Below are 18,231 nucleotides of genomic sequence, written 5' to 3' on the forward strand. Positions count from 1 at the left end.
TTTGTTGTTTCGATCGTCAATTTATATTTATAAGCCCATAAGCTAACTAAAACCGATGTATACATATACCGGTGTCTCTGGGACTTTAAAGGCAGAAGGTGAGCAAGTCAGAATTTCGACTTTAAAGTGATAAATCTAATTCTGACTTTAAACTTATAACAAGAGAGTTAGAATGCTTGAATGAGAATTCTCACTTCAAAATCAGAATTCTGAGAATAGTCAGAATCCTACAACCTCTTTTCCCCCCTTCACTAGCCCTATAGTCAGTCCTATATAATGTTGTGGCTGAGAAGAAGAAGAAGAAAAAGAAAAGCCCATATTGGCCTTTCGCCCACCCACAATTCTCAAATTCCTCATAATTTGTGGACAACTGGCAGCAGGCCAGTCCGGCTCGAACTTTTGGGAAGTGAAACGTATTAGGATGCAGAGTAGAGACTGGGGAGGGGGGAGTGTTCATGAAGGCGGGGGTTTGCAGTCAATCGCGAGAGTATACAAAAGCAAAGTCCAAAAAGTTTGCATCGAGTTCATCAGTATCAGAGTGCTCCCGTCGAGAAAGCCTCACAGTCCTGTCGGAACAACGTGCTGTGTGCTGCGCAAACATGGCACCTGTCTTCCACACTTTAGCGGTCCTACTTACGTCTGTCTTTTTGCAAAGTGCGTCATCAGCTCATCTCAATGACACGTAAGTAGAGCCAATCTTGTTCCGGCTGATAAATAGAAGCAAAGAAAATTTGCTGTCTGCAAGATGTTTGTATTAAGTCTTAACATATCCTGCTTTATTTATTCGATTTATCGATTATGCCGTGCAAGTGTTTGTCATTATGGTACAAATGCAGTTGGGGGAGGAAAACATGAGAAATAACTCGTCACTTGTATACTCCTTCGTTCACGTTTGCTAGTTGCTGACTCAGGTCTCATCATTTGCACATTACACGTAAACATTTGCATCGATTTTACAACCATTATTGAGCAAAAGCACTTATTTTACATTACATTTAATTATATTACATCTAATTGGTTTGTCTGTTACTTTATATTGCTGCCACGGAGAGATGAAGAAATACATCTTTTTGGAATAACACTTAAGTGAAAATTGGGCTGTGAAATATATATCCATCCATTTTCTGAACCGCTTAGTCCCCACAGGGGTCGCGAGTGTGCTGGAGCCTATCCCAGCCGTCATTGGGCATTAGGCGGGGGACACCCTGAACCGGTTGCCAGCCAATCGCGGGGCACACAGAGACAAACAACCATTTGCACTCACACTCACACCTAGGAATAATTTGGAGTGCCCAATCCGCCTACCAAGCATGTTTTTGGGATGTGGGAGGAAACCGGAGTGCCCGGAGAAAACTCACTCGGGCCCGGGGAGAACATGCAAACTCCACATAGGGAGGGCCGGAGGTGGAATCGAACCCGCACCCTCCTAACTGTGAGGCAGACGTGCCACCGAGCCGTCACTGTGAAATATATACATATATATATATATATATATATATATATATATATATATATATATATATATATATATATATATATATATATATATATATATATATATATATATATATATTATGTGTGTGTGTGCGTGTGTGTTTGTGTGTGTGTATATATGTATATACTGTATGTGTGTATATATGTATGTATATGGTGTGTGTTCATAATGTGTCTATAATGTGTATCGCAAACATATGTTGACATGGTTGTTTCTACAGAGGAATTAAGATAATAAAAAAAGAAACAAAACAAAGTTCCAGTAATGTGACTCTTGACTTGTTTCCCAGTGCAATGCTCATGTGTCTCTCTATCCATGCAGCATCTTTGCTGTGACTGTGAGCTCCCGGGTTCGAGGAGGGTCGCAAGAAACACTATGCGCACTCATCCACGGGCCTATGGAGCCCGTCGCTTTGAGTATAACCCTGGACACGGACTCTGACAGCGCTGTAATCTTGGAGGAGGCAGTCAAACAGGACTTTTACCAGTGCCTCAACTTTCAGGTCCGTTTTTCATTGACTGTTTATCCATTGTCAACCCATGCTTATGTACCAAACAATGTAGCTGGCACCAGCTATCAGTGTGACTCTTTAGTAAATAACTGTTCTGGATTGTCACACCACAGTGAGTTGTTATGCAACCAAATAGGACTTGCTCCTTTTCAATGACCACCCAAGTGACCCCAATCAGTCTGTGATAATAGCTTTTGATTTCACTCGGTTCCCCCGAGTTTAACCCTAGCCGTGTTAGAATAGGTCTGGCATTTCTCGACCTGTAGCTCAACAAAGACCGCTTTCTACCGGAGACCAGCAATGTACCTGCATTCCTCTGGAAAATGTTCCCTCCCCCCAACCCTTAGACCCTCAACACACACACGCGCAAACATACACACATGAAGAGGAAACACCCCCTTAATAATTTTAGAAGCAGTCGCTGTCCCTTATTATGTAATAACAGCTCTATTTGCATTCTAAAAACAAGTGAAAACATATGCTTGCAAGTATGGAGTGATTTCATAGATGAATGCAAAGTGGTTTGCTGTTGCAACACAGAACCTCTTGCCATGAGAATGGCAATCTACAAATCATCATATTTGTACAAGAAGCCCTTCCATCTGTTTCTCATTCCACCACTCCCTCATTTCACATGGTGTTGTCTTCGGTGTGTGTGTTTCTTGGCACCCTAGGTCCCGGCAGTGCACACTAGTACTGTGGCAACCATAAATGTCACTGTGAAAGGTGAGAGTGGCACAATGAACAAGAAAACCAAAATCCTCATTGTCCCTCCTGCTTTCATCCACATTCTTCAAACTGATAAACCTATCTACAAACCTGGACAGACTGGTAAGTATCACCACAGACAAAATATTGAGTTGACAGAGGAATGTTTTTCGGGTAGAATTGCTCGTTGATATATAACCAGTCTATCTTTGCACTGTAAAACAAAACATTTACAATAGTGAATCATTTTCAAGACAGAAGACCTGATCACAGCCTCGCTAATGCCGAATACCGCCCCCTCTTTGAGTCCAACCATCCATTTTTAATTGTTGCGTCTACTGTACTTGTATTCATTACATTCACATCATGATAAATAAATGTTTTGAAACATGTAACACACTGGTCCATCTACTTATTATTGTGTGTTTTACTCCTCTGGCACATTTGTATTGACATTCTATTTGTCTTGCAAATTTGTTTTTCATATTAGTTTCTACTTTAAGAACCATGATTTGAAGCCCAACACCGAAAACAATGTTTGCTGTTTGTTTTATTCTGATATTCTACCTGTGTATATAAGGGTTAGGGTTAAAGAAAACTTGAAGACCTTTTGCATTTTTTTTTGCAGTGCAGTTCCGGATTGTCTCAATGGATTCTAGTTTTATACCTGTGGACCGGCTGGTAAGTTGCCAATTAATTTTTGTCTTCTGAAGATTTTTAAACTAGATGCAAATCTGAACTTTGCCTGGTGTGATTTTGTGTAAATGTTAAGAACAGGCCTCTATTTTGATTCAGGAGAGTGGGAGGAGGTAAAGGGAGGGCTGTTTTTGTGGGTTTTGTAGCCAGCGTGGGTGTGATGCGCTGTGTGGAGTACTGTGATAAACATGCTGTCAGAGTTCATTTGCCTCACACTGCATTTGACCCAAACATCTGAATCAATACTGGCTCAAGGTCTTTTCTGTTAGTGGGGAAACAATCTGCCATGCATGATTAACATCTGACAAAAGGAATTAAGAGTACTGCACCACGTTGTTTTCACCCTTACCTGTTAACCCCATGCTGAATATGTCTACCGGATCAGTATTGTTTTTTCTTTTATTTGACTGAAAACCGGCAAGCTAACAGCCAGGGTGATATTTTGTTACAGTATTAAAGGTAAATCAAGCATTACTCTTTCAGGCCTGACGTAAAATTGGGCCATTTTGATGGATTATTTTCATGTTTTAAATTCTTATCTAGCTAAAAGCAATGCTGAATAATGAGTGACTTCAAGGTCATTGCTTATTAAACTCAATCTGAGAACAAAATGTGCTGTAAGAATAGCATGCACTGTAACATTCTCAGCCTTAACACGTACCTGATATAATTTTTACTAGGTTAGGTCATGAGCATTAAAATAAGCAATTCTGCAGTGAAGTATGCAGCAGACATTTGTCTGAACACTCCGATGTCACACCTACACTCTCCACAACTTCTAGGGGAAAGATTTCCATGTTTCTATGATATTTGGTAACACATTTTCAGTTTTTCTGACATTTTGGCTCAGTCACAGGCTGACAGTATCATATTAACGATAACACACTATTTTCATTTCCTAAAAGAGTCAATTCGATGTACAATAAACACAAGTTTTAGGCTGTGAAGATCTGATACAAATCTGTAATATTTCTGTCATTATGTAAATAAATGCTTTTTCATTTTAGAAAATGAACTTACATTTATACCCCTTATTTAACATCACCTTAACAACTCTGTCCCGTCCACAAAAATAGTAACTCCTAGAAACACTAGAACCGTCAAATTCCAGACTTGCTGCTGTTTCCTTATACTGTTCACCATACACATGGTTTGGTCAAAGTTTCGGTTTCTTTTATATTCTTTACCTCTTTATTTGTTTTCTTACTTTCTTTATTTGTCAATGGGTCTTTCTAGCTGAAAGCAGAAAAGTGGCAAGCAGAGGCAGCATGCAGCATGCACAAACTACAGGCACTACTACTCCAACACGACTGCACTGACACATCACACGCCCTGTGTGCTGATGGCACACACACACACACACACACACACACACACACACACACACACACACACACACACACACACACACACACACACACACACACACACACACACACACACACACACACACACACACACACACACGATGCTTTATCCATTGCGCCACTCGCCCTACAAGTTACGGCTATCGACCGTAAACTTGTGTGGAAAATTGTCATTGTCCAAAATATGGCGAGTTAGCAATACTGAGCAAGGGACAAAAGCATCAGCGTAAATTGAATATGCCATGACCTGGATTTGAACCGGGGTTTCTGTGGCCACAACGCAGAGTACTAACCACTATACGATCATGGCCAATATGCATATTGTGTTAATTTTCATAAGTCTGACCAACAGGCGCGGAAGTGAAATTCATAACTGTCGTATTTAATGAGAATTACTGATAGTATTTTTATGGTGAAATATTTTTTTAATGCTGTTAATAAATGTGTTTGTTTTCAAAAAGCTGTTTTTGAATATCCATGCTATACTACCTACTAAAAGTAAAAACCTTTTATGCAATGACCTTTACCTGTCATTTCTATTAACACAAACACTCCATCCATCTGCTCCTGGTTCGGCCCCCCGATCAAAATTTAGAACCAAATTCAGCCCGCCAGTTAAAAAGTTTGCCGGTTTTTGAACGTCCCAGTTCTCGAACAAATCGGCTCCATAACAAATACTATTTAGATTCCAGGAAGTGGAGACAATAGTTGGTGGAATAGCTCTTCATACATTTCTGGCTGAAGGTAGTATACATATATCATACACGGACTTAATTTCAACAGCTAAAGTTTTATATTTCACATACAGTCAAGCTCGAATTTATTCATACCTCAGGGGTATGAATAATTTTGGTCTTGACTGTAGACTTCTCGCTATTGCAAATAGACTAGTTTACATTTAAGCCTGAAATTATTCATGGGGTATGAATAATTTTAGTCTGGACTGTATATAAATTATAAACTCATTTTTTGCCCTGAAACACTAGAAGGGCTAGATTATTTTGCTGCCTGTTACTAAAATTATGTGTGCCCATTTCTGGCTCTCCATTGTTTGTTTCTTTAAGACCTGCAAATGGTTATGTCGAATAGGATTACTCTGATGTCACCGCATCACCGTACCTTTGCATGGGATTTTTAAATGACTGTTATGTTGTGATGTTGTGTTTACAAGCACCTAATGAGTTTGCCTTATTTGTTCTTTTTCAGTACAAAGTTGTGGAGCTCCAGGTAAGAATTCCATTTTGAGTCACAATGACAAATTATCTTCACTTGATTGAATGGCTTAGAGTCACAGTTTTGTAACATTTGAAACATGATATAGTCAGTGTGTTGCTTCAAGAGGGACTTCACTGAATCATCGTTGGAATCTCAGGAAAATGATGGCTGCATATGCTATAGGCATTTTAACCGACATACAATGGGAAGCCAATGTAAGATTTCTGTCTAAATGAGACTTTCATTAAAGCAGGAATTCTTGTTGCTCATGGGACAACCTCTTCAGGTCGTGTGGTGATGGATCACTTGCAAGTACATTATTCCTTCAGGGTGTATAAGCACACTTCTGTCTTCTGTCTTCTTCATTTAGGATCCTAATTCCAATCGAATTGCTCAGTGGTTGGATAAATTTGTTACCGCTGGAATCCTTGATCTTTCCCATGCCATGATTCCAGAGGCAGCAGAAGGAACTTACACAATTACTGCCACCACCGACAAAGGAGAGAAAATTTCCCACAGCTTTGACATTAAGCAATATGGTCTGCTATAACATAATATAAATACAGTGCTAGCTTAACCTATGCTTTTTTGTTAATCTTCATTTGTTTTTCTTTATTCATTTAGTTTTACCCAAATTTGAGGTCACTGTTCACCTCCCAAGTGTGATTTCAATCCTCGATGAGCAGGTCACCCTTAAGATATGTGGAAAGTAAGTGTTTTCATTTGACTATTTTTGTCCTCACTTTTTGTAAAACGAAATAAGCTACACAAAGATAATGTTTTTCATAAAATATCTTGTAACTCATCAGAAACTAATGCAATTTCAGTATAATAATTCTTTTCATTTCAGCAAATAGCAATTGTCATTGCTGCGAGTTACAAATCACAAAGATAAAAACGCCTGTATGAAATTCACTTTTGCTTCTTCCCGCAGATACACTTACGGAAAACCAGTTCTTGGCTCAGTCAAAGCGGTGTTTTGTAGGAATGCTGTTCACTTTTACTGGCATTCCCTGGCAGAGACAAACATCTGCAAGACATATAAACTGACAGTGAGTAGTACAATTACTAATGTCAGTTTCTTCATGTTGTAAACCTTGAATTGCTTCATGTTGTAAACCTTGAATTGCTCTTCAGGTTTTGACATTAACACAGGCCCAATGTGCCACCACATGACTAGGGCTATCTGACGTTCAACGTTTTAGGGCCCGACAAATTAATTACCGTAATTTCCGGACTATTGGCCGCACCTGATTATGAATCATACCAGCAAAAAATCGCGGAAAATTTTGTTTTTTTTTTCATAAATAAGCCGCAAGGTCAACCGTGTTATTTACAACGAAAGACGGTACACAGAAAGCCTTTTTAAAGTTTTGTATCGCAGCAACGCGGAAGTGTGCACGCAAGTTATTGACAAAGAAAGATGGTACACAGAAAGCCTTTTTAAAGTTTTAATAACATACCTTAACGTTTCTTTCCAAACACTGCCTGTGACACGGCAGTAATACCGCAGCAACACGGAAGTGACACAGCACTAACAGGGCTGGTTAAAAAAATCATACCAGTAAAAGTAAAAAAAGCGCTAGTAAAAACCTAGCACTAAAACCATCAAAGTCTTCCTCCTCAGTGTCGGATTGGAATAGCGTGAGATATACTTTGCCACACACTTGTCATCAACAATAGCCCAGTGCCCCCTAGTTACCGGAAGAAACCTTTACAGTGCATGAGTGCCTCTAGTACCTTAGTTAAGATCCAAATCGACTGCCTTTAACTTAAAAGCGGCATCGTATGCATTTCTTTTGTCCCCCATAATGAGGGTTTGTGTCTAAAAAGCAGCGGATTATAGTCCGGAAATTACGGTAGATGCCCTGCCACCTAAATTAAACCTGCAGACAATAAACTAGACAGAAGTAATACCTTCTCGAAGACAGAAATAATTTAAACATATTGTATCATGAATCGCTGGAATCAGGCCTAATCTTTGTACCTCCAAGTTCACTTTCCCGGAGACACCAGGGCCAGTGCTGGTTTTGGCAGTGTGATTGCAATTTGGCTCTTGGTACCCGGACAGGGCCACTACCTGAGAAGGCTTAATGTCGAACCTTGTCTCTTCCAGACCGATGACAGTGGCTGTGCTACAGAAATGGTGGGCATGGCAGATTTTGCACTCAACAAGAATACATATGAAGATACTTTTGTGGTGGATGCTGAAATGGAGGAGCATGGCACAGGTAAAATAGTGAAATGTTTTACTACCCATAGAACCTGAAGCCTGTTTGTAACTTCTAATCATATTTCCTACTTAGGAGTGATCCTGATAGGTACAGGGCGGACAACTTTCAGTGCCCGTATCAGAACAGTCACTTTTGAAGACGTATCTCAAGCGTACAAGCCTGGGATCCCATTTGAGGGAAAGGTAGTCTCTTTTAAGTGTTATAAAAGTCCACATAAAACCATGTCCAATCAATGATTCAAAGGAAGCAGTTGAAGTACATGTCCAGTGATGTTTGGACTGTGTATTTCATCAATACACCACTGTAAAGCCCACTCGGGGGCGAACAATTGCGAGCGTTTTTGAAGGCAGCCAATGGTTGCGCTCTCGGCAAACGGTTGCCAGAATCTGGAAGACGTTCGCTGTCATTTTCTTGTCGCAAGGGTATATTGAACATGTTCAAAATAAACCTTCCAACAAGAAAAATCATTAAAACATTTGGCGAATGTATATGTTGAACGTTTTACGAACATTTGCAACCTTGAATGAAACCAGACAAACTCTGTGTACATTTGCTGCCTTCAAAAAACTTTGTTAGCGGCTCAGTGGGATAGGACCTAAATGAATTTGAATGATGATTTTTTTCCTTAGATTTTGAGTTTTGTCTATTGAGGTGATTTTGCAAAATCAGTTTACTTGTCACTCATACATTATTGTTCGAAGACAATGGCACTGTCGTCACTTTTTTAGTAGCTCATCAGGGTCACCTGCTAATCAGCATCCAGTAAGCCACCCAAGATGCCAAAGTATGACTCAAGCCAAAGCATAATTGACCACACCTCTAAAATCACATTATAAACAGGCATGGTGTAGACATTTTATAGGCAATTTAAATAGCCTTGGTTTGACTGACTGCCTAAGATTTAATGTTTGTACATCTGTAGAATTCATAAAATCTGAAATGACTCAACATTTTATCCTCATGCATTTTGTTTGCAGGTCCAAATGACTGGTCCAGACAAAAAACCTGTGGCCAATGAGCCTGTGTACTTATTTGCCCCAGACTCAGTCAACTTAACACTCATCACAAACACAAAAGGTATGGCCTCGTTCTCGCTGGACACCAGCAACTGGAGGAACAATGTGAATCTTAAGGTTTGTGACTAATGAGTTATTTTTAGGTCACTGTAGAACCACACTTGAATAATAAAATATCTTTTTCAAAAAATATCCAAGGCTTAACACCAAATTAGTAGTTAGATAAACAGATACGTAGGGTTAGGTTGGTTGGTTTGGTTGCAATTGTAAGGCAGAGCCCCTCATTCATTAGAATATTTTGTAATTTAGTGCGTACGCGGATGGTTGTTTGTCTATGTGTGTCCTACGATTAGCCCACCTACTGCCTGATGGCTGTCTTCTGGATTATTCTCCAGCGCGATCCCTGTGGGAAATAGCGCTACAGATAATGGATATGGATGTCCATATGCGACACATTTAATTTTCATGTACAATTTAAATTTTTCCAAATGCCACCTGGGCCTTTTTCGTTTGTGGGTATAAATCAAATATGTGAGCAATGTATCTGCAGTATGAACACTCATCTGTACATGTCTGAACTACACATCATCAAAAGACCAATATTTCCTTGTTCCAGGAAGGGAATAGAGTGGACATTTGAGGTGAAAGTCCATTTTTGATGCACGGCAATGACGTGACGTCATATTTGGTCTCCATCATCGATGTTGATGACACCATCAAATTATTTCTACATTTCTACACAGAAACATTGTGCCACGGGATGTATTTTTTTCCAATGCATGTCACTTGACTTTGTGCTTTATGGGCATGCGTGTCACATCACGTGTTCACATTAGAAGCCACATTTGTTTGTGACGTGAACGACTCCATAGAAAGATCAAATCAGAAATCTGAATTGGCATCACGCCTCTCAGTGTGAACGCAGCCACTCAGTTACCTTTGTCGTATTTGAATACATCAGAATTGAAAACTGTATTAGAAAGAAGTTATCAGAAGTTATGTAAGTTGACTCAACTGATCCTAAATTTAATGCCACAAAAAGCTCTGAATTCCATCGTTCTCTTGTTCTTCTGTTTACAGGCCAAGTCCAAACTGGTCGATGATGATGAGCAGTATGTTCCAGATTTGCGGAAACCAGAGTACAGGGCAGCCTATCATGACGTTAAGGCCTTCTATTCAAAGAGTAGTAGTTTTTTGAAGCTGATGCAGGTCCATGGAAGGATCTCCTGTGACAAAGATGCCACAGTACGAGCTCAGTACATCATCCAGGGACAAGAACTCAAGAGGGGACAAGAGACCTTAGACTTTCTCTTCTTGGTGAGTCCAGGTGTATTGCATTTCAGTATTGGCAACTTGAGTTTGTACTCGAAATGTATTGCTGTGTGAAAGACACACACTGAATGTGCAAGTTTCAAAAGTTTGTGTGTGTGACTTGAGCAGCATCATTTGGGCCCAGAAGCAGGCAAGACACGGAAGTGGAAAAACCTCAGAGAGCCATGATACACAAAAATACTAAGTAACAGGACAGAGCTGGATAAAAAATACCAAGTCACAAGAGAGAATGGCACAAGATGCAGAAGGCATGCATAGTGAGGGTTAGGTGACGATAAGGTGATGACTCACTTTGCTGATTGTATGCATACTTTTTAGGTGATGTCCAAAGGATCAATTGTGCAGCATGGCATTCTCCCGGTGGCTGTTACTGTGGGTGCAGGTAATTTTTCTTTGTTTATTTGTGCTTGTGTTGGTTGTCATGAGGTTCACTGGATTCCTCCCACCTTGAAAATATGTGTGGTAGTTTTCCTCTAAGGTCCGCAAACAAGAATATCAAAGGATGCAAGGGTTACCTTGAAATTATTCAACTTAAATTTACTATTTACTATGGTTGCTTTATTTAGTGGAGGAGCCACTTATTTTTTTAAACAAGACACACAGCCAGCTCGTGATTTGGATATTGTAGTTTGGAAACTGCAATTTGAAGGTGTTATAGTAGTGTTTAATTTAGTTAGAGTTTAGCTGTGCAAATCTATACACACAGTCCTGGGAATCCTTGCAAATGAAGATATCGGCAGTACCCTGTGCAAGGTGGTCCAGCACAGCGACTTTCAAACTACTGGACAATAGACGTGCGGGTTTGAGTCTCAGTCTGCATTGGGTTGGATATACTGTTTTGGACGCATTAGGTTGTTGTTGTTGTTTTTTTGTTGTTCTTAATTTAACAGTTTATTCTATGCAACAGTGAAATCTTTGTGTTCCAACAAAATTGAGTACAATAACAATTCACTGGGAAGGGAAAAAAAATACAGAATCCCATTTACTTTGTTACCCTGTGAAACCCAAAATATATTGTATTAGGCCAATAGACTTTGTTAAGAAATTGTTTCATCATACAATTTTTGTATTTCTTAGTCATTTCCAAGAGTCGAAACAGACATGAAAATAATTTATGCACCAGTACATCACACATTGTTTGGTTAAGATACATCTGCCTGTGATTATGCACATGGCCCAGCAGGTGGTTTTGTGTGCACATGAAGTCTCTGTAAATGAACCCTTTTTCTAACCATTTGGCTGAAACAGGGATTAAAGTAGGAGGAAGAAGAATTGACGACATTCAGCTAACAACCCATCCGGGAACTAGACATCAGTAGGAGAACCAACAAGGAATGAAAGGAAGCAGGGAGTTAAGGATGTGTTCAGATTGCGAGAAATCTGATTTTAAGACCATCCAGATTGAAACTGGATGGCTGCTGAGTTGTCTGAACAGTCACAAGGCAATTGATGAACAGTCACAAATCTAATTTGTGCGAGACAGATTGAACCCACAATCGAGAGGTAGCTTCAAAATCGGATATGGACAGTCTTAACAGCTTCAAACAATCAAATCTGTTTTGACTGTCCATGACGTCACTACACAATGCAAGACTCAGTGTGCCAATCTAAGTGCGGCGTGGTAAAGATTAGCTCTAGCTAAACCAAAACCCACAACATACAGAACCTAACACCGACTGTACATAACAGTTTTCTGTTAAAGGCTATAAATCAAATTGTCTTGGGGAATGGTGCACAGCCCTCTAGCCCAGTTGACAACCATCCAAACTGGGTCATTTGGAGTGGTCAATGAACTTACCATGCATGTTTTTGGGATGTAGTAGGAAGAACATGCAAATCCCACACAGGGAGGACCATAGCCGGAATCAGACTCATAACATCTGATCAGTGAGGCAGACGTACTAATTAGTGCGCCACCCTGCCACCTTACTTTATGATGTAATTTCATCGAATCAAAACAAAAAAGACTCACTAAATTCCCTGCTTGAAACGTTGTTCATTTCAACATATGATGTATTTTTCCTCTCTCTGCCAGTGAACAAAGGGGAGCTGACCATACCCCTCCATCAAGTGATTGACCTGGCACCCTTCGCACAGGTTGTAGTTTACACTGTGTTGCCTGGTGGTGAGGCTGTAGCAGACAGCCACGACTTCCCCATCCAGCTCTGTCTAAAAAATAAGGTACTTCTTGTTTTTAAATACTGTAGGCAAAAAAACCCCAACATAATGGAGTCTGAATGCAATAGATATAGTAAATGGTGTCAAACAAAAGATCATTTGACAACTGGATTAATCACCTCTGACTCCCTGTTGTCTTCTGTGCAGGTTTCTCTTAAGTTCCCGTCCCTCCAAGAGCTTCCAGCAGAGAAAACTACATTGAAACTGCAGGCTCAGCCTGGCTCTTTGTGCTCCGTTCGAGCCATTGACCAAAGCATCGTATTGCTGCAATCAGAGAGGGAACTCACTGTTGGTTATGTAAGTTAACTAACATTATGCCTCATCTGTTGCACGTATGTACTAATTTCTAAAACAAAACAAATAAACGACTTAGATTTTATTTAAGGTGGTACAGTAGAACAAGAAATTTCAGGCTTGAAATCTGTTTGCTACGGCCTTTCTGTATGAAATCTAAATGCTGTTTGAATCTAACACATAGTATCTGTTCACACAAAATTGAGTATTGATAATTAGGGTTCTAAGTTAACAACCGCCAACCTGCCAAATGAATTTCGAATAGCGGATATTGATAAAAGCATACCCGTTGCTTTTGCCAGTGATTCATGAGGCACATGCATGTGCATTGCCTGGGGGCACACACACAGATCATTGACACACAGCTGTAACTTTATTTTCATGGAGTTTTCAAAAATAAAGCTCTTGTAAAAATGAAACAATCTTAACTTTTAATTCAAGTTAATTATTAAAACTGGTTAAAAATAACCATATGAGAAATTCATGGTAAAATTAATTAAAAGATTACAACGTTAATACAAGTGTATTTGTAGACTAGTTGAGGTGAGGTCATCCAAAATTGGTAAGTAGGATTGTCCCAACATTAAAGGCCCACATATGGACAATCAAAGGAGGGAAGGGCTGCTTTCACACCAGTGCACATAAAATATGTGAAGCTATAATACAAACCCTTAAAACTGCTGGTTTGAAAATTGGACCGACCCAGGAAGTTGGGTCAATTCGACGCAACAAATTGGGTTGGCACAATTTTTAACCCAAATCGTGTTATTTCTAATGCATCATTTTTAAGGATGTATATTATAGATTTTTTTGCATACTGTATAATTGGAAAAAGCAACAAGGTAATAGAGCAAAACATAATGATTTTTCAAAGTTTTGGCCTAGCCCGTGGCTTTATCGGATTTAGACTGATTGGTTGAAAAAGTGACGGATGAGAATTTACTTCTACTGTTCTCCTGCCATGTCACGCTCTGTGAAAGTTAGTGGAAGTAACTTTCACAGTAGTAATAAGTATAGTAAGTACCGTAACGTGTAGTAAGTGAAGTATCGTAGTAGAATGTAGGCAAATGAGACGGGCCGTGAGGTTGTTTTAGTCTGTAGTGTGAGCCACTAAATATGAATGGACGTAGTTTGGACTCCACAAAATGAATCAAAATCGAGAATTGTTTCTGCTCTGAATCAAAACAAGGAATCGGAATCATTCAAATTCAAAGGATGCCCAACCCTTTCTACACTATGTTACTGTTCGCCTTTCATGTACATTGGCTGGTGATAAGAAAAAAAAAAGATTTAGAACCTTGTTGTTAATATTGTGGTTAACTCGGTGTAGGTGTACAATCAGCTGCCTCTGCAGAAGCTGTCAGGCTACTCGCATGAGATTGAAGACTATGAGCCATATCCCTGCTTCCCTGAGCCCATGCCACAGCCTGAGCCTGAGATGTTGGTGGATGTAGAAGAAGGGAGGAGCAAGCGCTCACTTTACTTTGGACCAACCAACCAGAAGGATGATGTTTTTAGCATCTTTAAAGTAAGGCGATACGATGTACTGTATTTTCCGCACTATAAGGCGCACCGGATTATAAGGCGCACCTTCAACGAATGGCCCATTTTAAAACTTTGTCCACATGTAAGGCACACCGGATTATAAGGCGCACCTTCAATGACTGGCCCATTTTAAAACTTTGTCCATATATAAGATATATACATTTGGCCCGCGGGCCTGACTTTGGACACGTCTGCTGTAGTGGCCCAATATTGGTCCATATATAAGGCGCACCTGATTATAAGGCGGACTGTCGGCTTTTGAGAAAATTGGAGGTTTTTAGGTGTGCCTTATAGTGCGGAAATAACGGTACGATTGACTGGTCTGCTTTATTTTTAAGGCATGTGTCATCAAGCATGGCATTATAGTATAGAGCTTGTGGGACACTCATTTAGTTTTGAAACAAATGCCACACAGTTTCACACACACAGATTTCAAACTTTTGCATCTGTGGAAGGAACTCCAGCGAACTGGAAGAGCCAAGATTTTATTTTAAAAATTGGAAACTTAAAAAAGAAAAAGCAACTTTTATCTTATCTTCTAACAAAATATAATTCTAATTAGTTTCCCTCGAGATTGCTTTGACAAGGTAGATGTTCTTGGTATAGAAGAAGAATTCGAAGTAGAAGCAGTCGTTTTGTAGTTAATGCTTTGTGGCTTGACAAATGTTTTTCTCTATTTCAGGAGATTGGAGTCAAGCTTGTGACAAATTCTGATGTGAAGAAACCCCAAAACTGCCTACTAGAAAGATTTGGGTATGATTATGATGGTATGTTTTCTACAGGATATTCTTTTATCGCCCACAATTTCGTAAGCTTCTTGCACAAGATGCTGCTCATTGGAACACATACTTTTTGTTCATGAATTCCATAACTATAGCATGGCACCTGAAGTCTACCTTGTTTTAAATTTAATGAATTTTTTTCTTCGGAAGCACTCTGGTTTTCTGTGTAAGGGGAGTGATTCATTTCTCTGACTGTGAAAATGTGGCCCTAATTTACACCATTATGGTTCTTTCTTCATCCAAACATAATGACAGTGTGTGTGTTCCTGCAGCTGATTCATGGTAAAGTAATTTTTATGTCTTCGCAGCAGATGTCGTAGATTCTCCGGTTTCCCTGGCCTTTAATGTGATGCGGGTCTCTGATATTGTCGAGACAACTCAGGAGAAAACTATGAAGGAGAAGAAGAAGGAGACCATTAGAACTTTCTTCCCAGAAACGTGGATCTGGGACTTAGTTTCTGTTGGGTAAATATGTTCAGATGGCAGATATTCAAAACTTGACAGTTTGAAATACTAAACGTCCCAGTCTTGTTTGACTTCAAAGCAACCTGTTAATTGTCCTGGCTTGCGTGTGTATAGAGACCAGGGTACTGTGAATGTGGAGAAGACGGTCCCAGACTCCATCACTAAGTGGGCCACTGGAGCTTTCTGCGTCTCCTCTGTGGGCTTCGGTGTGGCGCCCACCACTGCGCTGACAGCATTCCAGCCCTTCTTTGTCAGTCTGACGCTGCCCTACTCTGTCATCCGTGGGGAAGTGTTTATTCTAAAAGCCACTGTCTTCAACTATCTCTCTAAATGCATCATGGTAAATATCAATTACTCGTTAACGAAATACTATCATGTAACACCTGGTTGTAATGGGACCTTATGAATACTGAATAGAAATAATTTAAATTTGGTTGGTATGGTGGTGCTCTGGTAAGCACGCTCGCCTCAAAGTTCAGAAGTGCAGGGTTCGAGTCCGGCTCCAGCCTGCTTGTGTGGAGTTTGCATGTATTCCCCGTACCTGCGTGGGTTTCCTTCGGGGACTCCCGTTTCCTCTCACATTCCAAAAATTTGCATGATAGGCCGATTGACCACTCCAAATTGCCCGTAGGTGTGGTTGCAAATTGTCTTCACTTTTAAAAATCCTCTTTTTAAACTATAAGTTTTCACTAGTCTGATTTGAAATCAAATTATTTGTCAGTTTGTTTTGTAGCTTACATTGTATATAATATGAGGCGTTCATACATTTACTTGGGTTGACAGTCATAACGGCCCTCCGCAGGAAACTATAACTACAATGCGGCCCGTGACAAAAATGAGTTTGATACCCCTGTAATAGAGTCATTGATTCAAAAAAATACTATTCAATAGTGACAAATTTAGTATTAATGCTGTAAATTTGTATTTTAACTGCTTTCTTCCCCCACTTCAGATCCTTCTGAAAAAAAAGTGATATATTCTGTAATGGTTTGCTTACAGAATTTTTTTTTTTGTGTGGATCTACAGGTGAAAGTTACACTGGCCCAGTTTGACACGTATACCTTCAGAAATTGTGACGACTGTCAATACAGCATGTGTCTATGCAGTGAGGAGAGCAGAACCTTCTCTTGGATCGTCACCCCAACAACCCTTGGTAAGAATGATTACCTCACTTAAAAACATTTAACTACTGTGTTCTTAATACTGTTATGTGTTACTTCATTCTATCTGACTGAATATGTATGTATGCATTAGCTTACAATTATCTAAGAATTTTATGAATGAATAACTGTTTGAAAACAAGGAAGAATATGAAAAAATTGCAGATGCGATATGAGACAGAAGATTAAGAAGTCGTTGACAGTCTCCAAATTATTGTATAACTGAGGAAAAGTACATTTATAGAGCCGAAATGCACAGTGACTCCAGATAACGCAAAAGTGGATTACCGCATTTTCCGCACAATAAGGCACTTCAAATTAAAAGGTGCAAACTTAGTTGCGCGGGCTTTTCTGTACTTAATTCACACACAGGCCTTGCCATGGCTTACAGTGAACCAAAAATGTCACGGGAGCAAGAACGTGAGTTCGGTTGTACTTTATTCTAGGATTTAGCCATGTACTCTACTGTACTGACATTGTTTATCAACCTTCATACGCAAATCCATCAAAGTCCTCATTCTCTGTATCCGAATGAAATAGTAGGGCAAGTTTGCCATTAAATATACCAAGTTCCCTCTTGTCATTGTCTTGTTGTTGTCATGTTGCTCTTTGGCAATGATTCCGGCTTTCCAGAAAGCTTCAATTGTGCCTTGTAAGCATGTCTCTTTGTCGATGCCATTTTAGAGGGTCTTTATGCTGTTTTCTTTGCAGAAACCGATAGTATTTATTCATTATTTGCGGCGGAGGTACGTACTCTACGCATTATGCACACTTCTCTGATTGGTTTACCGCCCCTACGTTTGACGTAAAACATAATATCCTCTGATTGGTTCATCGGTTCTACATATCACATCTACATATTATGTCCCTGTGTAGCTACACAACAGGGGGAAATCCTGTTTTGTTCATTTATAGCCACAGGTGTTTTAAATGAAATGTCCTCATATTTTATTACCTGCATTACCAAAACAAATCCTCATACAATCAATATCATAAAAATCTGAAAGATTCATAGATAAGACACACTGGACTATAGCTAACCCGCAGGGTTCAAAGCTTGTGCAAAAAGTAGTGTCTTATAGTTCGAAAATTACTGTAAATGTTACATTTGAAATATTTCACATTGAGTTGAGCCATTGAAAAAAAACTGTAAATGAATGAATGTCATCCATGCAATGTTTACAGTATTTTAAGCTTTACCCCTGGGAAGACAGTAAAATGTGTTTTAGACTT

General features: G+C 39.6%; 1 protein-coding gene across 2 annotated transcripts in view; it reads left to right on the forward strand.

The window, feature by feature from the left end:
* Positions 1-507: 507 nt before the first annotated feature.
* The window catches only part of LOC148394879 (alpha-2-macroglobulin-like protein 1), a 33,674-nt gene continuing 15,950 nt past the window's right edge, over positions 508-18,231 (forward strand). Inside the window, exons 1-20 of one of the 2 annotated variants that reach the window (XM_088380010.1) lie at positions 508-682; positions 1,817-1,997; positions 2,681-2,837; positions 3,343-3,395; positions 5,984-6,004; positions 6,363-6,531; positions 6,617-6,701; positions 6,927-7,044; positions 8,109-8,223; positions 8,299-8,408; positions 9,204-9,359; positions 10,323-10,559; positions 10,893-10,956; positions 12,610-12,755; positions 12,900-13,049; positions 14,377-14,574; positions 15,274-15,358; positions 15,682-15,838; positions 15,953-16,178; positions 16,865-16,991. In XM_088380010.1, the coding sequence (XP_088236136.1) occupies positions 600-682; positions 1,817-1,997; positions 2,681-2,837; positions 3,343-3,395; positions 5,984-6,004; positions 6,363-6,531; positions 6,617-6,701; positions 6,927-7,044; positions 8,109-8,223; positions 8,299-8,408; positions 9,204-9,359; positions 10,323-10,559; positions 10,893-10,956; positions 12,610-12,755; positions 12,900-13,049; positions 14,377-14,574; positions 15,274-15,358; positions 15,682-15,838; positions 15,953-16,178; positions 16,865-16,991 (2,638 nt within the window). In that variant the 5' untranslated portion in view covers positions 508-599. The remainder of the gene's footprint in view (positions 683-1,816; positions 1,998-2,680; positions 2,838-3,342; positions 3,396-5,983; positions 6,005-6,362; positions 6,532-6,616; positions 6,702-6,926; positions 7,045-8,108; positions 8,224-8,298; positions 8,409-9,203; positions 9,360-10,322; positions 10,560-10,892; positions 10,957-12,609; positions 12,756-12,899; positions 13,050-14,376; positions 14,575-15,273; positions 15,359-15,681; positions 15,839-15,952; positions 16,179-16,864; positions 16,992-18,231) is intronic. The other variant, XM_088380011.1, reaches the window with a different exon arrangement.

This window comes from Syngnathus floridae, chromosome 7, assembly GCF_059516105.1.
Source record: "Syngnathus floridae isolate MCC-2025c chromosome 7, RoL_Sflo_1.0, whole genome shotgun sequence".
Taxonomy (NCBI): domain Eukaryota; kingdom Metazoa; phylum Chordata; class Actinopteri; order Syngnathiformes; family Syngnathidae; genus Syngnathus; species Syngnathus floridae.